We start from the raw sequence: 21,587 nt of genomic DNA on the forward strand, positions 1-21,587 counted from the left end.
GCTGAGAGGCACATGGAACACATGGACTGTTGTACTGATAATGGGAGGATGGGAGGAGGTACAGCAGCCAGGAGAGAAGCCAACCTTTGTCACCCGTATCAAACAAATAATCATGTTTATTAGTGCTGTTCTCAGCAGTGCTATTTAGGGATATGGTCCTTGAACCCAAATTGAAGTTTTGAAGACATTAGTAGGAAGTTTTTTAGGCTCAACAGTGAACTGCACAGACAAACAGTACACAGGGTGTCAACAGCAACCTCCAGTACCATGCAAAGGGGACGGTCTTATCATACTCATCATACTCTGAGGCTTCTCTTATCTTAGGTTTCCTCCTATTATGTGTGCAAACATTAGTTGTCAGCAATCATCTGGATTCATCTCATTTAAACATTTACCATTAGTAGTTTAATGCTCCTGTTCACAGCCTGCAAATCCTAAAAAGGGATGAACGGGGCTGTGCACCCAGCTGTTCGCTCCGCAGCAGACCGCTGCGTGTGGCAACCGGTGACGCGTCACCGCGAGCGGAACAGGAAGAGGAGACAGAAGACAGGCCGACGTCCTGCTCAGTAGTTAGCTGCTGCTGCTCAGTTGAGTTGGAGTTTTTTCTTCACGGCTATGATTGACAGAGTCAGCAGAGGTTTACACGGGCATGTCCGCACACTCGCTCGGTTGTTATCCTAACAGAGAGGTCTGCAGCATGGCCGGCGAAGAAAGAGCCCGGAGCTGTCGCCGCTCACACACGAGAACAAGAACGCCATGTATCGGATTATTGAAGATGTTATTTATTGCTTTTATTCACACGGCGCGGGCAAATAAACAAGGTTTGTAACTTAGCTGGCTACGTCCGCATTAGCTAGCGCTAACTTCCGTAGACATTTCTGCGAAGTGTGGCTTGAGGTAAACGTTACCTTCATGGGCCAACTTTGTCAGCGCTAGCCAGCTACCCTGCTAAGATATATTCTCTAACACTGCTGCATTATAATCGTCTCTTTGACTAGAACAAGCGCCTGTTAAGAACAGGAGCTAAACCACATTTGAATTGAAAAACCAAGCTCATAATGAAAGAAGTCCCTGAGTTAGCTTAGTATGTAGCATTAAACGCTACAGTTAGCTTCGTGTATAGCTTGTTGTTATGTTGTCATCCCTCCCATATATGGCTAAGTTAGCAAAGCCTAACTTACTTTCCTCTCAAACACGTAAGGCAGCACAAGGTAGAAACGTAGTGTTAGCATGTTGTTGTGGCTAGTATTATGTTAGCTTCCATCAGCCACTGTATGATCTTAATGCACTGGAATGAAGAGGTGTCACATTGGCAACGTTAATGGGAACATTGTTTCTCTATTGAAGGCCAACCACCGAACATAACTTCCTCATACTGGGCTCCATGGAGGAAATGTTTGACTCAGTCTGCAGAGGGCTGTTTGTAAACGTGGCTGAGCGTTCAGATTTTGACCCTTGGTCGTCTTCAGCTTGGCACCTCTCAGTTGACGGGCCAAATGCCCCGCTGTCAGGTCACAGTGACAAGGGGGCAGCTGTCATCCACCAACAAGATAAACTCAGCTTGGAAACGTGACTTGTGAATTGTGACCACTGGTTCTGAGTTCTTGCAACACAAGCCAAACGTGGATCTAACTGAAAGCTGCAATGTAAAGCATTGCACAGGTTGGTCTGCAGATAGTGGGGAATCAGTTTGTCATGCCCCATGTCAACAAGCCGTGCTTAATCGGTGCAGACTGGGCTACAATATTTAAATATCTGTGTAGGTTTACACAGGTCTAACATGTGATATCAGGGATAGAAGTTTTTAGACTAGTGATTAGGAATCACAGAAACTTATTTGACCAAAAGAGCTACTGTAAATGTTGACTTGTGTTATCTTTGTTGTGAGTAGTGGGGATGTAAATTTAAGGAAGTTTGTTTTATGTTTATTGTATGTTTTCCAACCACACACCACTATAACCTTCAGTATATAAGTTTAGCCCTGTTTAGGCATACTTAAACACAGTAGGAAATGATCCCTTATAAACCCTGACACCTCTGACCAGATGCTTGACATGAGAGGGAAGATGTTAGCTGTTGCACAATGTCAGTGTCACTAGGCGAAGACAAGAATGTGAATTGTTTTGCTTAGATTACCTGAAGCTGCTCAGTCATTTAGATGGATACTTTATTGATCCCTGAGGAGGAATTCAGGAAATCTAAATCATGTTTTACAGCACACAAGAGGTATCCCTGCAGAAGATGCAGTGTGAAAGTTCAATCTTGGTGCACAAGCTGTAGGCTTTCAATTGTATCTGGTGAATTTCAGTTTAATTTTAGGCTAGAGTGAGTCATGTGGCAGTTGATGCTAAGGATTTGCAACCCTTTTTACAACCTGACACCTTATAACTTCCTGAAAAACCCTGAACACTTCCCTTGTCTCTCTTCTGCTCTACAGTACAAGAAAGTAAATATTAATCATGGGTTAATGTAGAGTTAACTACTGCTGCCCACCTTGAATGATCAAAGTGTAGCATTTGGAATCATCTCTGCATTTTCACTGGTAGTGAAAGGTGATTTGCCATGCAAAGTACTGCAACGATGGAGGCAGAAGTTGTCATCATATATAGATTTTTTTATCTGATACATCTCCTTGCATCTTTTGAAAGCTGGTTATTTATATGATGGTAATATAGATACTTATAAGATCTTCCTCTTGTTTCTTTTGTAGCATTCATTCAGTCAGACACAATTCTAGAGGTTCTGCATTTTGGTGAGGGAAGCCTTTTACAGGTAAGGGCCTTACGTTTTCTCTGTTGTCACCATAAAAAGTGTGTCATTACGCCATATGAAGACTGAAATTCCCACCATTACCAGTTAATAGTGTAGCCTAAAGTGCCTTTGAATGTAATATCCACTTATTTTTTTATTTGTTGTTTTTTTGCAGGCGGACTCTGACATCAATTTTAGTTTATATCATCAACAAAGGTATGAAAATATTTCTTCTGCTATATAGTAAAAACTCAGATTACAAATGTTGCTGTTTTTAAGATAGTAGTTTAGCCTGAAGAGCAAGAACTGACTTGAATCAGTGGTTTTATGCAGCACACGTTGATGAAAAAAGCAAATATGCTACTGAAACGTTACAGCAACAAATGCGTTGTTAGCTTCTGCAGTCATACGAAGAAGCAAATACAAACAGCTTTTTTCAAGACTCACTTAGTTTCTGTTGCACCTGTAAAGTGTCAGGAAAGAAACAGATATAATAAAAGTTTCACCTTTATAATCAGAAGCTGCCAGGGGCCTCAAGGCAAACCAACGAGCGGTTGTATTAACACGTTCACAGCTGCCCATGCGTTATGGCCACTGTGGCCCCTCTATTACTGCAGCTTCTAGAATGAGTCAAATTTAACATAGCAGACCACAGGTGTCGGCTTGATTGTGAAAACCCGCACAAAGAAAAAGACAGGATTGCCCAAGTGAATGTAGACACTAGCATAACTGACTGAAGGTTCTTGGGGAAGTTGTAGTTTGCTTTCTAGCATCAGTCACAGACTAACGCAGTAGTTTAAAAGTGAATGCTTTAACACTGCACAAGCTTTTGCAGTTTGTGTAACTGGAATGTTCAACAGACAGAACTTGTTAAACAAATAAACACTGTCTGCGGCAGGAAGCATGTAAAAGTTGACTTGACACATCATGTTTTGGTCTATACCTTTCGCATGTGGTTTTTATCTGATTGCAGCATACAGTCAGCCTGTGCTGTTTGTACACTGTGTTCTAATCCATAAAAAGGATATCTTTCAGGGACATAGCATGGCCACTCCCTCAGCAGAGTTCTGTGAGGGGGGAGGTATTTTGCTGTTTTATTATTATCTAACTTCTCCTTTTTGATCACACTGAGTGTGTAGGGAATTCTTATTTGTTATATCTAAAGTCATCATCCCTTCCACAGGAAAAAGAACTTTGAAGAGCTCTTCAAAGTCTGTACATTTCTTTTATATGCACTTGTCATCTTAAGGTTAGCCTGACACTGGATTTATACACATCTGAGGCCAAGAGACACAACCATCCTCATGACCTCTTCAGGCTACTCCAATTTCACACATTCAACACATTAGCTCTGAAGCACTAAGCGAAAGGTGGTGCAGAATTCACAGCCAGGATCCATTTGAATCCCTAATCCCAGAAGAATTTTGTCAGTAGTTGTTACATTAATGGGGGAAGTGAGGACAGGCTGCAGATGACAGATTATCCCAAAGTAACACGATGGATCACTGTGCCTCAGGGGTGGAAATTCACCCATCTCTAGTGAGCCTAGCTGTTGGAGTGCACTGCCATGACTATTGTCTGCTTCTGAACATGCAGCCTTGGTAGTAAATGGGTGAAATGGATCTCCTGTAAGTTGTCTGACTCCAGGAGGGTGTTAAAGTAATTACATTTGAGTAGTGTATTAATGAATGGTGTTTGTATCAAGACCGGTACATATAATGATAAAACATTTTCAGCTTGTAATTTCCTCACAGCTCTCATCGCATGTCGTTTTCATGTGTCATGACATGAACTTCTCTTTGTGTGGAGTTTACATGAAGGCTCTCATTACACACTTCTGTTGTGTATTACCTGTGCAAAAGAAGAGTTGACTCTGTGTGGGGTGGGCCTTGTCTATTGTTAAGATACACCTGTTGTTAAACAGGTTTGGTAAGTTATTTGACTAGGCGCTGTGCAACCAGTGCTCAAAACTTGTTGGCTGTGTAAGAGACACGCCACACACCAAGGCTGACACACATACTTTTCTACTTTCTTGCCCTTTTTGTGTCAAAGGATTTTCATGGAGACTTTACATATGGAAATAGAGTGCTACAGATTAGAGTGCTCCTATTGCAGACAAATGCCTGACACAGATTGTGGTGTGCCTGTGCTTGTTTAGTCTTTAGTCTCTCGGTTGTTTAAAACATGCACGACATGGGTGCTATTTGTGCTAGCTTGTGTTTGCTGCTGTCACAGCTTCCTGTCTTCTACAGCACATCCCCGCACCGTGGGAACTGTCGACCTATACGGTTTGAACCTCCAATGTTGGACTTTCATGAACAGTGAGTATCTTACTCTTGAAATCACCTTTGTGTTTTGTGTGATCTAGGCTTTTGTTCTGACATTGTTTGAGAGTTGTTTTTTTCTTAGTTGTAAAAAAACCCTTTATCCTAAATGCAGTTTACAGATGCTGAGTAAACATGTAATATATACCTCTCTATAACTTGTCAAGTGAAACTTCCTGTAAAGGGGACAGACCTCAGCCTGTCAACAATAAATGGATTGCTAAGGAAGCATTGTAGCTATCTGTGGAATGCTCTTAACAAAACAACATATTCTTTAGCAGGATAGCCAGCACCTAGCTTTACCTTGACTGGGCTTATTAGATTGCATTCCATACTGACTGTGTGTGCACACCCATGCAGTGTGACCAGGGCGCCCATTAGCCCTCAGAGGAGTGAGGTCACGCCATAACACCCAGCTGCCTCAGCCTGTCCTCCCACTGGACCATTTCCATTGAAAATGAAACAATCTGAAATTCTTATACTCCATCTAAAAAAATATCACATGAATTTATTGTGGTCTTGAAATATACAGTAGCCAAAGGTGTAGATTTTCTTTTTTTTTCTATAAAATTATTCAGTTTTTTCAAACTTTTTTTCGTCTGAGTTCATTTCCATACCATACTGTAATAAAAGTAACCACAGTCTGCCTGGGAGGTAGGAATCAAAACACTTTATGGAGTGCTTTGGATATGTGGAGATATGACTTAATATTGTCTCCACAGAATGGTTATGTGATTTTAGACTCTCTATAACTTTCATGGCTGGCTAAACGGGAAAATCGCTCTTGCTGTCAGTTTTTCTAGTAACTTTCTGCCCAAAGTTGTTGATACTTTCAAGTCACTTTTCCTCTGTCTACTCAACTGGTCTGAAAAGCCTTCTCTGCTTCCTTTGCAGGCCGGTGGGAATGCCAAAAATGGAAAAAGTTTATTTACATAATCCTAGTTCAGAGGAAATTAGTTTGATATCAATATCAGCAACAACAGCACATTTTCATGCGTCCTTTTTCCAGAATAGGGTAAGTACTTTTCATTTTAAAATAATTTCGGAGACACAGATTTAATTTTTGTCATGACAAATCTAGTACTTCAAAATTCAATCATCCCGCCATTAAAGAAGAGAACAGTTCCCTCAGTGTTCAGTCACGTGGCTTTGTGTTGATCTCACTATGTTATTTGAACTTTATGCTTCATGAGGCAATTTAACTGGTTAATAAATCAGTGTGGCAGCTTCAGTACAAGTCATACTGTTCTTGTCTCCCAGATGACATTTTCTATTTGTTGTTTTTGCTTTTTCAGGCATCATCAGTAAACAACTTAACAGCACTGACACAACATATGGAACATCTGGGGGCTTATTTCCAGCTGTTTAGAATCAGTGCATAGATGAGTAGAAGAGAGTAAAGAGACTTTCTAAAAAGCATAACCACACAATAGTAGGGAGCATAAACAAAAATGTAATGAGGTAAACCTGGTATAGAAGACGGTGATGGTGATATTTGGTAAATAAAAACATAAAACTGTTATTTTTTTGCATAGGATACAGTAAAGTAAATATCTTGATATTGAAGGTTGTTCACTTATTTCCTTCTGACAGAGCCTACCTACCGGTAATTAACATTTCCACCAATCCTTTATTTGGTGAGCTTAGGGAGATTTTAAAAATGAAATGAGCTGTTATTTTATTAAATCTCCCTGCTTGTCAAGACTCTCTGAAGGTTTTGCTACAGCACTTACAGAAGATCTGTGTTAGTCTGTGCTGTCTTTTTAATGCATGTCGTCCTAGCCTATACACATAAACGGTACATTCTCCGTGTATAAATGCTCTTGTGTGGATTGCTTATTTTACTGTAAATGTGGCAGGAGGAGCCAAAAATCCACAGAACAATTCCCAGTTCTGTGGATTTGGTGGCAGTCACCACCAAAATGCCAAAGTTAGCATGTAGCTGTAATGTCCTGACCTCAAAGGTCAGGTGTTGTGGAAGTGAGCATTACGATCTTTGAGGTTATTAGCCCATCTCTTTGTGGGTCCTCTCTTTTTTGTTGTGCTTCTGCTAATGGGTTTTATTATCTGCCATTTTTAACAGATTATTCCACCAGGAGGGAACACATCATTTGATGTCGTGTTTTTGGCTCGAGTAGTTGGGAATGTAGAAAACACTTTATTTATTAATACATCACATCATGGAGTGTTTACATACCAGGTAAAGACCAAATAAACAACACTGTCTGTGTGTAAGCAAAGGGAAAGAGGACTAATGTTCCTTTTCCATCTCTGCCTTGAAGGTTTTCGGGGTCGGCATCCCAAACCCTTACAGATTGAGGCCCTTCATTGGGGCAAGAGTTCCAGTAAACAGCAGCTTCTCACCTCTAATAAACATTCACAACCCCTATAGTGAGCCTTTGCAGGTAAATATAATGAATTGACTTTTATATTTGTGCATGTTTGTTGGTGATTGATTTGTTTTGTTTTTTTTTTCCTGTTCTGTCTTCAATCCAGGTGGTTGAGATGTACTCTAGTGGTGGGGATCTACATCTAGAGCTTCCCACAGGCCAACAAGGAGGCACTGGAAAATTATGGGTAGGTACTTTGTTTGCTCCAGGTGTTTGTATCAAGTCTCATTTTAGTCATCAAAACTGACACTGCCTCATCAGGAGATTCCTCCGTTCGAGACAAAGGGGGTGATGAGAGCCAGCTTCTCATCCAGGGATGTAGACAACCACACAGCTTTCATCAGAATCAAAACCAATGCTCCCAATGAGGACCAGTTCATCATTCTCCCCGTAGAGGTGGAAGTCACATCAGGTCTGCTACTAAACCACTGGTATTTTTTGTAGATCACCGCAAACAGGACATTTGAACATTTGAATTTCACTCATTGTCTGCAGCCCCAGGTATATACTCCTCTACAGAGATGCTTGACTTTGGTACGCTGCGATCACAAGGTATGCCATATTAAAATGCTGCATTCTGAAGTATTTCATAAGTAACCCCCTGACTGGCCTTTCATTGTCCTTTCTTTACAGATCGTCCAAAGATGCTGAATCTACACCTTTTAAATTCAGGCTCTAAAGACGTTCCTATCACAGTGCGTACCCTAAGCATGTTTTAAATCCAAATACTTATACCCATCTCAATGTAATTGATTATTTTTTGCTTGGCTTTTCAGAGTGTGCGTACAACCCCATCCAATGAAGCCGTCACAATAGACTTTAAAGCAGTTACACTCAAAGCTGGAGAGAACAGATATACTAAAGTTGCAAGTATTAGTTTTGATGGTAAGTTGTCCTGAGGAACAATGGCACGTACATATGCTGTGTCCACACTTTAAACCTATCTGGACAAGAGTTCTGTTTTCTGACAGGGTGACCAGTTGCTTTGCTTCAGTGGGAAGCCCCATGTGGGCATACCTTTCTCAAAACAATTGGGATTTTTTTTCTTACGTTTGGTCCTATTCTACATTGTCTCTTATCTTTGTTCGTACCCAAACACATGTGGGATTCACCAATGTTGTCTTATTTTTGCCCTTTCTCCAGGAAAGATAAGATTTGTAACACCTTTGCTAGGTTTTAAAAGGTACAGCTCCAACCCTGGCGCATTCAGTCCTTTGTGTAGCGTCTTCACAGAGCATGTGAGGTCCCCCTAGGGACAGGTGTCATTCTTACAGGCATTTCTAGCAAGCTGGGAGTCAGCATTTCACCCACAGTGAGCCCCAAAACACGTGCTATAAAAGAGAACTTGAGGTTATGACCACAACCATGGTTCTCTGATATGCATGAGTGAGCATGAGCATCCTTCTTGCAATGGAAACGTAATAAGAGGTGAGCTGGTTTGAATGGCCACTAACACTATGTCATCATATTAAAGAGGAGGGTCATGGTCCACCCTGACAGACATAGATGTCACTAATGCCAGCCCAGTAGGCAGGTGTAGTGTTTCAGAGCTTCTGTTGAGATCTCCCAGGTGACATTCCTAAAGTGAGGCGCTCACTCATGCTAGTCAGTGGCTTCGGTCATAACCTCAAATTTCTTAAACATTTTGCTTCACAGTTGCACAACTTGTCCTTGCAGGGCCTTATCTTTTTGCAGCTTACTTATTCACTCTTTCAATCTTGTGTTTTTGTTGCAGCCTCAAAAGCAAGAAGACCATATCAGATCTCTGGTAAAATAACTGTTAAAGCAAAAGAGAAGAGTTATTCCAAGCTGGAAATCCCATACCAGGCAGAGGTTTTAGAAGGGTGAGTTATTTTGTCCAAATGCATGCACGTTCCTGTGATGGTATATTTGAAGTTTGACATGGATTTCTTTTTTGGCAGCTATCTGGGTTTTGACCACACTGCTACATTGTTCCACATCAGGGACAGCCCGGTGGACCCAGTGGAACGAGCCATCTTCCTCACAAATGCCTTCAACTTTGCAATCCGCATACACGATGTGTCCCTGCCTGACGAGGCCAAAACTATGTTTAATGTTAGTGTCAGCGGAATCGGGTTACCCCGTGGAGAGTCTGCTTGGCACAAGAAGAAAATGACATTTGCGTTTTCTCCGTCTGTTTTCAGGTGCAGAACTTCAGCACACCTATCCTCATCCCTCCACATGAGTCACGTTACATCTTCTCCCTCCTCTTCCGGCCAGTCCGACCATCCATTCACATAGACAGCAATATTCTGCTACTCACAAATGCATCAAAGTTTCATCTGCCTGTTAGGGCTTACACAGGCTTTTTGGAGGTACGCAAACTTGACTTGTTGTAACTATACAACATGTGCTAGAGACAAATGCATTGCTTGTTTATTTTTCAGTGTTAAAGAAACATCTGTTCGAGTTGTGTAAACATGTGTAAACATGGGTTAGTGTGCACATGTGTAATGTGTTTTTTGCCGCCTGGTACAGCCCTTGGTCCTGCCTCCCAGTCTGAAGGAAAACCTCCTAGACTTTGGTGTCCGCAGTGCAATCGACACCAGCAGCATCATATTTGTGGTGGTGAACAGTAACCCTATAGAGGTGAGAAGCTCTGACGTAATGAAACATTTTCCAGGAATTAACTTGATTTTAATAAGTAATTGGGCACAGTCTGCAATGATATAAATGTTTGTGTAAGCCACACTCAGACAATATACAGATCTCCAACGTAGTTCTTGACAATGTGAATGATTTGAAGTACAGTTGGATATTGTTCAGCCAAAGGACAAAAAAACTACAAGTCCAACAAGAATGATACAATGTTGTCTGTTTTGTTCTCTAGCTGGAGATTAAGTCCTGGTTAGTTACAGGAGAAAGTCTTTCCATGGAGTTGCTAAAGACAGAGAAAGGAAACACAACAGTGGCCTTGAGTTGTCTGCGGGAGCTTCAGAACACTTCAGCTACCCATCACAGAACAGTAAGTTCTACATCCGACTGTAGCGACGTATTGTTTCTATTGCAGTCTTGTGCAAGGCACACACCCATTCATTGGGACAGAGGGTGGGACCTTTGTTAGGCTTTATGTGCTGGTCACATTAACAGGTGTAATCTTTTGGCACTTTAGATCTTTACAGTATTATATCAAGTTCTCTTGTGTCAATTCCATGTTCCGTCCTTTACCATGTTTTCTTGCCGTTGAGTTATTTAGTCTGATGCATCCATTCTTTAATGGAGGAGCTGAAGAGCTGAAATGTCCTTATCCATGTATCTGTACATGCGAGTGTTTTGACACCCTTATAACGGATGATTCCAGATTCTACACAACACTGGGCCATCTTTCCATCTTCTTTAAAAGCAACCATTGTAGTTTGATAATATTAGGAAGACGGCATCTTGATGTCTGTTAGCAGGAATCTAGCTTTAACAACCCTGAAGAACTGTATCATAAATAATGTTGTGAATGTTGTGCCATTGATTGTCTTAAACTGTTCTTGTTAATGGTAAAATGGTCTGGTTTTATTGTTACTAATTTTATCAAGACAATGATGACCTAAAGGGATCAATGTCTCAACGATGCAGATTACTGATAAAATGTTATTCTAAGTTCATAAATTTGTTGATGTATGCAATAAACGTCTTTGTTTTTACCCAACTAAAGACACATTCATTGGATAATTTGTGTATTTATTTTTGCCTCTGCAGGTTATATTAGCATCTGGCTATTATGCAGCATTCAGAGTGACACTGGTGGCCAACGCACTGGAGGGAACATATGATGGAGCCATACACATTACCACAGATTATGAGGTACATGGTTTTCAGGCAGCTATTTCAAAGGAAATCATGACATGCATTACATCTAATGATGCCTTGACTTGGTTTTCCACCCTCAGATATTGACCATTCCAGTGAAAGCTCTCATCGCAGTGGGCACATTAAACAGCTCTCCCAAACACATCATTTTGCCACCTTCGTTTCCAGTAAGTGATTTAAATCCATGGCTAAGCTTTCACATTGCCCTGCAAGGGGAACATGAAGAAGTTGAGATAACTATACTTCCTGTGGTGTTTTATTTAAAGACATGTTTGTATGTTTTTTTTCTTTAGGGAAAGGTTGTCCATCAAAGCTTCAGCATTCAGAGTTCCTTTACACAGAAAGTGAGGCTGCAGCAGATCCGCTCTCTGACAGAAGACATTAGGTTTTATTACAAACGGCTCCGCAACAACAAAGATGAGCTGGAGCCCAGGCGTAAATCTAAGGTCGGAAAACCTCTAAGGGAATTTAAAAAGTGAGACACTCGGGCATAAACTTACTTTCATTTCTGTGTTTTTCAGGTGGCAAATATTTACTTTGACGCCAGCTTGCAGTGTGGTGATCACTGTTATGTGGGCCTGCCGTTTGTGCTTAAATGTAAGTTTGTGTGTGTGTTTGTCACATAACTTATGCCACGATGGGTTTAGATTTTTCTAACTATATGGAGTTATGGGATTACCTTCTGTATGAGGATTCGCTCAAGAATAACATTTAGATACAAATTACACAACTCCCTATGGGCAGACTCCAAGCAATGTGCTTGTGGTAGGTTGGACAAACTTCCTGTGAAGAAGTACCGGCAGTGTGTGTTTTAGGGCTGACGACAGTGAAAAGTACTAATTTGCTAACAGATACTTTAAGCCTTTAAAGATTGTTAGCAGCTTGTAGTTTCATCCTGTAGGAGCAGCATCCGTACCTCTCAGGATGAATGTGTTTTTTTAATTGGTCAATCTGAACGTGAAGCGAGCCATATCTATCAAATAATAGAGACCTATAAAAGCTCACCAAATATTCTGTTGATAGACAGGTGCTGCTGTTCTGTTGCTGGACCTATATATTCATCTACATATATTTATATTTTAAGTAATAGTATATATTATATATAGTATTTTCTCTATCCCACCACAACCTCTTATTGACTTGCCAATTACTGGTCATGATCAGGTGCAGTATTTTCACATTGCTATATGGCTTATAGGCCTTCTTCAGGAAAGCTGCTTCATTTTATTCTCCTTCTCTTCCTCCAGTTGTGTCAGTCTCATCTGAATGGGACCTATGTATTCAAATAAAAATGGCTAATATAGGTTTTTCTTCTTCAGCTGAGTCCAAACCTCATGGGCTAGCATTACAGGAGGATATCTGGGACGCTGATGTAGATCTTTACCAGAAACTCCTCAGACGATGGAAAGACCTGAAGGAGCACTCAGGACACAAGTATGCATATCAGTGATTCAGCGATCATTTCTACAGTCTTAAAAGGTATGGATCTATTAGACTATTTACAGAACATCACAAGTATGTATTTTTTTCTTACTGAAGGATCGAAGCTGTCTTTGAAGTCAACACAGACCTCCAGAAAAACGTGCAGGCCAAAATAACAGCACATTTGACCTGGCCTTCACTTGTTAACTCATCACAACGAATCATGTTCCGTCTAACCAACACAAACAGCTCCTCTGTAAGTAGAAGCCACATGCTTCGTGTTAGCACATGTAGACAGGCATGTGCAGGAGAGAGTACAGCTGTTGTTTAGGTTGTGTCTTTAAAACTGTTTCTCCACAGGATGAGGAGGTGGTTCTACAGAACCCTGCAGACGTCCCCGTCTATGTCCAAATTCTTCCCTTAGCACTATTACCCAACCCATCTGTGTTTTCTGGGAAGCTGTCTGATCGGTAAGAAACCCTGAAGGAGCTCCGTGTGTGTGTGTTAAAATCACTAAATGGGACAGGACCCAATTACCTATCTGACATGTTTCAGCAATACACACAGCCTAGGCCTCTGAGGTCACAGGAGAAAAACTTGTTGGTAAAACGTGAAGTGAAAACAAAATGTGGTGAAACGGCTTTCAGATTCTATGCTGTTCAGCTCTGGAACCAACCAACAAAAGATCATAAATGCACCTACTGTTGGCAATTTCAAGTTCAGACTTAAAGCTGTTCTCAGATGCGTTCTGCTAAAAGATTCACTATAATCAATATGTGTCTTTTATATTCTGTACACTTTCATTTTTATTTAATCATCTTATGCCTTTAATTTGATTGTATTTTATCCTCTGTGTTCTTATTTTTAATAATTTTCTGTATAAATGTATTATTTTGATCATTTTCTGGTGCTTTTATTTTTGTGCAGCACATTGAGCTACCTTTGTGTATGAAATGTGCTATATAAATAAATATGCTTTGCATGTTATTCCTCATTCTCCTCTGACACTCATTTTCTCCTTTTTTTTACAGGTTGGCGTTAGGAAACTTGTCCAACATCAACATTAATATAAACACCTTAGAGTTCCAGGTGCACAGAAATCAAGTGAGTGCTCCACAAGCAAAGTCTGACTTCATGGGAATTCACAGAAATCAGCTAGTTGTTGCAATGCTTATTACTGCCCTCTTGTCTGTGCTTGAGGCAACATGTGGAAGCTGTCACTTAACAGGCTTTCTGTTTGGCAGACCTCTCTAATTAGGAGCAGTACAGGATTTGTAGAGGGCTCCACCAAACCTTTTGTGTATAACCTCCTCTTGCTGCCCGGAGAAGTCAAGTCATTCAACGTGAGGTTCACTCCCATCAGCAACCACAGCATCTCCTCCCTCCTCATAGTCAGGTAACCCAGTTTTTAATTAATTGTAATCATTTTTAAAATGTAATAAACATGTGCTCATCTTCTAAAGTTGTGCTCTAACTTTTTAGGAATAACCTGACTGTCATTGACACAATTATACTTCATGGACGAGGTGCAACAGAGAGCCTGAAAGTTGCAGGGAAGCCTCCTGGACAAGGCAGCTCGCTGCGGTTCAAGATGACTGAGGCCCTTCTAAAAGACTGCACAGAAAGTGAGTGTGTGCTGCTCAGTGTGAAAGTGGGCCATGTTTCCACTTCATATCTAGATAAACTCTACGTGCAATTTATGCTGATCAGTCCTAACCCTGGCCAGAGCATCGTTAATAATATCTAAAGCACAAACAAGAAACAAAGCATTGATCATTTAGTAATAACTGCTACCGTGCTATAAACACCTGCTGCACAACATTCTGCATTATTGTGTGTTGACATTGCTGCATCCACTTTTTCACATTTCTCTATGGCAATATAAATGTACATTAGCCAAAAGGTCACATGTTCATGCATTTTGTGTATTTCTGTTTATTAGCTAGTAACAATATCTGTGGAATATTAGAGCTCCTTCCACCTTTGATGTATTGACAATTCATTCCCCACCAATATTTGCTTGTGCACAAGTAGGCAGCCTGACTTTGTTGTCTAGTGTTGTAGTGTTTTTATGAGCTTAATTGCAATGCATCAGCTTGAACTTGCCAGGAGTTCCCTGCAGTAACAAAGCATTCACAGTTCTCTCTTGCGTAAGTGCTGTCTGTGCCCTCCCTTGGGCAAGTCCCAATGTAAGTAGAAGGACATAATGCAGTTTTTATTGAACTAAAATAGCATTAGAAAGAGAAATAATTGTCCACAAAGCCACAATTCTGTATAAAAGGAACATTCACAGGGGCTCTGTCTGCATGAGCAGGACCACTCTTTCCACAGATACCACAGTGTCAAACATTTCTCTCAGAGAAAAGTATAGAACAAAATTAGAAAGTTTCATTTGAGAAATAAAACACAGAATGTACTACATTATTTATAGAGGGTGTGTAAATTATATTTATTATTTATTAGTATGTATTATGTACTCCAGAAATGTAAATATTCTAGAACCTGCCCATCAAGATAAGTCTGCTAAAGCCACATATATCTGTGTGTCTCTGTGTTTCTCTTACTAACTTTTATTTCTTAATGTCTCTTTATCTACAGAAACAAAGGTGAAAGAGCCAAACTTCACTCTCAAAAGAACCTTTAGAGTGGAGAACACAGGCTTGCTCCCAATCACCATCAAATCAGCAGAAATCAATGGACAAGCTTGTGAAGGATATGGATTTAAAGTTCTCAACTGTCAGGAGTTTTCACTCAAGCCAAATGCTTCAAAAGACCTCATCATACTGTAAGTGCACAAACTGCCATTTGTGATTTTTGTCTCTCTTCACAAATCTAATTTTTATTCGGGTGTATGTTCTTATTCAACCACAAACTCATGAATAATTGTTGTTCACCTCTCTTGCTGAGTAAGCCTTTAGTATAGGAAGAATTGGCTCTCTGTGTAGCTTCTGCCGCAAGGTCTCATTTTTTTTAATCATCTCTTAAAGTTCAAGTCCCATTTTAACATGAGTAGACACACACTTGCACTTATCCCAGTACCACTTTCTGCAAATAAAACAAAGGTTGTGTGTCAAGCTTTACTTTTAAGGCCAGCAGTTCCGTCATAGTTTTGTGCTCGATAAATTCTAGTAATCACAGTTCTGTTCTTTGTAACTCTTTCTAGTAACTCAAATTCATTGTAGACGTCTAAATGTTCAAAAACGTCCTTTTAAGCACATGCTGCACAGGTGTTCTTACTTACTTTGCATCGGAGCTCTTTTTAGAACTGTATGGGTGTGATGTGAACGGATTACATGCACCTGTTAGTGCACAAACCTTTTTATAGGGCACATGTCAGATTTGAGTTACAGGTAAATAACAGGAGAAATCTAAAGTTATATCTGTGAGCCTCGCACTTCCTAAAATGGGACTCTGATTCATCTGTGGGTGTGCATAGGAGAGGAGGATACCTTCATCTAATTGTCTATATTTCCTGAAGGTTAACTTAACATCTGAGCTGACATTACTCTTCATAGTAAATTTAGGATCTGGATATCTCCATTCAAAACCAAATTGTAAGGCAGGCATTAGTAATTCTGTGCACAAGTATTCTCAGCATACAGGTTAAATATACAGCACATTCATTTAAGTGATACTTAAATTATAATTATAATTATATAATAATTATTATTATATAATTATATATAGTGGTTGAGGTTTGAGGTTCAAGAGGTTTGACCAGTTAGACATGTCAGTCTGTACAGTAGCAACACCCTTATACTGACACACCTCAAAGGAGTGCAGAGCTCAATACTGTTCAGTAATACTAAAAGTACTGAACATTAATCGTAACCTAGTAATGTTTAATCTGTATTTAAAAAGGATATATTTACATATTCACATGCTGACAGACACCTGCTGAGGTTTTATATGTCAGAGGCACTGATGAGTGGTGTGACTTCATTATTCCAGACAAAAGACTTTGAAACCAACCACACCCTGTCATTTTAGAATCATGCATCCAAACAGCTCATTCAAGGCTGGAATCAAGTCAAAGAATTTCCCCTCTGGGCTAAATAAAGGAATTCTGATTGTGATTGTGATACCTCCCAGGTATTCCAGTCACTGGCTCCTCACTATATGTCCTCCCCCTTCAGGTTTACACCTGACTTCACTTCATCTCGAGTCATCCGGGAGCTGAAGCTGGTGACATGTGGGGGCTCGGAGTTTGTGTTTGTTCTGAACGCCTCCTTGCCCTACCACATGTTAGCTGCTTGTGCAGAGACCCTGCCCAGACCCAGCTGGGAGCGACAGCTCTACGTCATTGTGTCTCTTATTATGAGGTAAGTCCTACCACAAGAATTAAAACCCAGGACATACTCCATGTTGCTTTGATTGTGTACTTAGAATTGTTTTGTCTTTGCAGTTTTATGTTTCTGTTGGTGATTGGTACCGCCTACCTGGAGGCCCAGAGCATATGGGAGCCATTTAAGAGACGCGTGTTCGGGGAATCCAACTCCACCTTAGAGACTGGGAGACCCTTCAATCTCAGGGATGTGGTGCAAATTCACAGTGATTCAAAGTAAGTGTAACAAGAACTTGTGTCATGGTTATTGAAGCCACGTACAACTATATACGAAATATTTGAAGCACTGGACAAAACATGGCTTTAGATGTTTTTTTAATGGGAAAAGGGTAAATAAATAAATAAGACATACTCTTAATCACATTTGACATTTGTGCACAGAGAGCAGGTGCAGCATCTACAATGTAACTGAGCACACACTCTGTCAACTCTCAGGTTGAATGACTACAGTGACTCAACGCAGACCTCCAGAGGATTATACACATCCAGCAATGGAACAGCACAGGTTGGAGCCCGACAGGCCACCAGCCGCACCTTATCAGAATCAGACACCCAAGATAAGAGGTCCAGGATCGGCTTCAGCCGCCCATCTATGCAAGCTACTTCCTCCCAGTTTACCAAAGGAAGTTCATCAGGCCAAGAAGGCCTTCCTGCTGCCTGCCAGCTAACAAACCGGAAAGCTCGAAGCACCAAACAGCTGGACCTTCAGGGTCAAAGTTTAGGTGGGTCATCCCTGCCTCAAAGAGGCCTCTGCACCGAGGACGCAGAATATGCCAACTTGTTAGGAGCCATGGATAACGACCTTGACCGTCCAGAGCCAGTCAGTGCCGAAGCTCTACAGGAGCAAAGCTCTCAGTCCATACAAAGCAAAGGTACAACTTCTGTTTTAATACACAGCATTCACAATGCTCCGTTATGAGTTATAGGGTGATTGAGTGTTCATGTTGTTTGCAGTCGTAGAATCCAAAGGGAAGCTGCGCGGTAAAACAAAAGCCCAGAGAAAGAAGGAAGACAAAGAGAAAAAACCAACTGTGAAGACTCAGGGAGACGAGCTAAAAGATAACCTGGCCGACAACGACGACAGCTCCTCCACCACTACAGAGACCTCTAATCCAGATGTGGAGACAAATATCAAAGAGGTGCATACAATAACAAATCCTCTGTCACTCCTCAGATTTTCTCTCCATTCTGCCCACTAAAAATATGCATCACTCCTTCTAGGAGCCAGTAAAAAAGAAAGGAAGGACAGTAGCCACTGGAAAAGTGAAGGAAGACACTTCCAATATTCTCCTCAAACCCAAGACCAAGAAACAAGGAATCACAAAGAAAGATGGCCAAGCAGAAAAGTCCAGGTTTGTTTCTTGAACTACGAGTCACGGCTTTTTTTTTTTTTTTTTTTTTTTTTTTTTTAACAAATCTGTATTGTTCTTAGTTCCCTGGAGCTGCCATATGTAACACCACTGGAAAACAAACAACGTAAGAGCTTCACGTCCAAAGCTCTTCACCCTCTCAACAACATCCCAAAGACAAGGCCCATGCAGAAACAGAGATGTGAGTTTCTTCACTTAAATGTCATCACTTTGTTTCCAGCACCAGACATGTTTGTGACATGTGTTTTTTTTGGCAGTAGATGGGAAGCTGGAGGACGGGCGCCCCTCCCTTTTGGCCAAGCTGCTGTCCAGCAGCTCAGTGCCGGAGCTGGGCCACAGCAGCAGCTCTGAAGGTGAGAAGGAGTTTGCTGCTCCGGAGTGGGATGTCCCGATTTCCAAAAACAGCATCCGTAAGTACTGATCTGTTGGTGTGTGTTTCAGTGCATAGCACTCACTGATGATTCTTATGTGAGCTGCTTTTGTCTTCACAAGCAGAGGCAGATAGTCTTCAGCTGATCTCACAACAGACAATAAACGCAGACCCTTACCTAAAGAGATCCGTCACTGCTGGAACCTGCTCCCCTCCACCAACTTCCCCGAGCTTACTGTCCAGAGGCACCTACAGCAGTGTGCTCAACAGTTGCAGGTACACACTTGCTCAAATGAAGAAACTTAATTTAAAACATAGCATGTTAGACCTCCATTGACATTTTAGACTTCAAGTTGTTCTTAGTAGTAAGACAAGTTGGTTTTTAAAAGAGGTCAACGAAACAGAACTGTGTTAAGTCTTTACAACTGACCTCCCAAAATGTCAGAACACGTTAATGAACATGTTCTGTGGCTAAACAATGTCTAGCAGGAGGAAATTAAAAACTAGAATCATAGGACTTTAAACTCTCTAGTGGTCCTTGATGGTCAGCAGGTTTGTAGCACATCTGCTTGCTATCTACAGTGCAGTGCAAAACAGTTTGTGGAGGTTGCACAAATACAAATTATGTATTTATATATAATTATGTAATTATCTCTCTTTTTTCACAGTGATGTAAACCAGAAGAAGGCCCCAGGAAATAAATTGTCTGCAGCCACTCCACTCCCGGGTAAAAATGGGAACCCCACCTTTGCTGCTGTAGCTGCTGGTTATGACAAAAGCCCAGGTGAATATGTCTCTATGAACCAGTGTGACTGCTGTTCTTATGAGAGGACCTAATATTTCATGTTCTTATCAGGTGGCTCTGGTCCAGGAAAAACCGACCCCCAAGGCAAGGTTCTGGCACACATGACATCTGTGGAAAGTGACAGCTCTGACAGGTAATGAGGGAAAGACCACCATTTCATCCGGGCTGAACACTGAGTTGTAGTTGAGAATATTCATTCTGACATTCTGATATTCAATATTCTCTCTTTAAGCTCCGGATTATGGAGTCCAGTTGACCAAACCATTAGCCCAAACTACCATTCTACCAACTCATTCTCTGCTTTTGGACCCAACAATTCATTCAACCTGACAGGAGGTAACACTGGTTACACAGACAGAAGAATGTTGAATGTATCACGCACTGCCTTCAAACTAAATTATGTGTGGTGGTTTTAGTTTTCAGTGGAATGAATCTTCCCAAGTCGTCTGAGCCTCAGCAAAGTTGGGCCGAAGTCCCCTCTGTTCCTTCCTCCATCTGGGACATACCAAGCAGTGATACTCTGCCCCCCTGGCCCAACAGCTCCAACTCACCGACTGCCCCAACTGCAGTAAGAGTAACTAATGTGACATTCATGCAGCGCACACATATATTTTATATATATATTATTATATATTTTTTATTTTAGTCACTCCTGGGAAACGCCCGAAACCCATGGTCTGCCACCGCACCCTTCGGCAGCTCCATATGGTCAACAAGTGCAGAGTCTACCTTACACCCGTTTCCTTCAGCAACCAACACAACAGCTCTGACTGATTTGGTCAACAGTCCTGCCCCTTCACCACCAGCTACCACTGAGATGAACCGGACCTACAATCCATGGAACATGTGGCGCCCCACCCTGAGCAGGCGCAGCTCTGAGCCCTGGCCAAGCTCCTCTGACAATGGCAGTTAAAGCACTTTTTATAATGAGAGGATCCCAACAGAAAGCAATGTCATCTGGAGCACCTGGTAGCCCAGTGCTGTAGGTCACCAACCCTGCATATAGTTCTTTGCTGCTTTTTATTCATGGGGGACAGAAATGCTAACTTTTATTTGGATTTGTTTTAACAAGTGCCCCAAATTAAAAAATGCTGATAGCATGGTATATGCTGGTGCCATTGCAGACAGTTTGCTGTTTTAGAAAGGCTGGTACATGGCGCAGAATCTCTAAAGTTCAGTATTAATGTTGGAATAGACTTATTTTGAAGTCATGTGTCTTGTTTTGATTCTTATTGGTTGATCCTAAAGGTTGGTGGCACCTGGCTTTTATTTGTCAGCAGGGTCTTTTCTAATCTGAATATTTTTCCACCAACAGCCCCAAAAGGTTTAAGAATGCTCGCGTTCCCCTTTTTAAGAAGTGGGCTCCGCCTTACAAGTATCAAAGCCCAGTGTGAGAATAAATTGGTCGACTGATCAAAGAATATTTAAGTTTGAGGTTTGTATTGTACATCACCTCTATTTGTCAGCAAATTTAAATAAAGGATTTCAGCAAAATATTTTGTGTCATTTTATTTTTATTTTGTGTTGTTGTTGGTGTCTCCTCCATTCATGGTACGTCTCAGTGCAACCAAACGTCTGGTCACTGCTAGGCAGCCATCTTTAACTGGGTTTTGTTGTGTGTTCTGTGCTGAAGTTCGTCTGTCTAAACAAAGCTGGACCATGTTTTCAGAGCAGGTTTGAATGCCATGGTCAGTGATCACATTTGCATCATTTTGATTGCTGACCTACACAGAGACTTGTGTTACTGCTTCCTCTCTTTTGGCTGGCTTGTGTCATTCCCTGTGCATTTCTTTAGCGTATGAGTTTTGGGGTCATTTAAAAAATAAAATACAATTTTCATTGCAGTTTGAGCATCTATAGAATCTATAGGGTCTACAGTAAATGATGCACACACTCCCTCTGCATAAATACAATGTGTGATCACACATTAGAGACTTCCTTGTTCATCCACGTCACTGTTCTTAAATCATCTGGCATAAATCAGATCA

At 41.1% G+C, this 21,587-nt stretch overlaps 1 protein-coding gene across 4 annotated transcripts; it reads left to right on the forward strand.

Moving 5' to 3' along the window:
- Positions 1 to 504: 504 nt before the first annotated feature.
- On the forward strand, positions 505 to 21,082 carry tmem131 (transmembrane protein 131). 4 transcript variants are annotated; one of them, XM_028403478.1, is made up of 41 exons: positions 505 to 821; positions 2,711 to 2,772; positions 2,927 to 2,967; positions 5,004 to 5,072; positions 5,970 to 6,090; positions 7,159 to 7,275; positions 7,358 to 7,480; positions 7,572 to 7,652; positions 7,727 to 7,877; positions 7,961 to 8,017; positions 8,099 to 8,160; positions 8,242 to 8,350; positions 9,201 to 9,309; positions 9,388 to 9,541; positions 9,631 to 9,801; positions 9,965 to 10,075; positions 10,317 to 10,451; positions 11,177 to 11,281; positions 11,368 to 11,454; positions 11,581 to 11,733; positions 11,809 to 11,884; positions 12,607 to 12,721; positions 12,827 to 12,965; positions 13,070 to 13,179; positions 13,741 to 13,813; positions 13,954 to 14,105; positions 14,192 to 14,334; positions 15,308 to 15,494; positions 16,846 to 17,031; positions 17,115 to 17,270; positions 17,490 to 17,926; positions 18,009 to 18,193; positions 18,276 to 18,406; positions 18,487 to 18,605; positions 18,682 to 18,834; positions 18,917 to 19,070; positions 19,463 to 19,578; positions 19,651 to 19,732; positions 19,832 to 19,935; positions 20,016 to 20,167; positions 20,246 to 21,082. In XM_028403478.1, the coding sequence occupies exons 1-41, from the start codon at positions 650 to 652 to the stop codon at positions 20,510 to 20,512; spliced, it is 5,427 nt and encodes a 1,808-aa protein (XP_028259279.1). In that variant the 5' UTR covers positions 505 to 649; the 3' UTR covers positions 20,513 to 21,082. The 4 variants fall into 4 exon arrangements, with proteins under 4 accessions (XP_028259279.1, XP_028259280.1, XP_028259281.1 ...); XM_028403479.1 differs by having other exon boundaries at positions 18,920 to 19,070; XM_028403480.1 differs by having other exon boundaries at positions 18,685 to 18,834.
- Positions 21,083 to 21,587: the final 505 nt, after the last annotated feature.

Source organism: Parambassis ranga, chromosome 4 (genome assembly GCF_900634625.1).
Source record: "Parambassis ranga chromosome 4, fParRan2.1, whole genome shotgun sequence".
NCBI classification, from domain to species: Eukaryota; Metazoa; Chordata; class Actinopteri; family Ambassidae; genus Parambassis; species Parambassis ranga.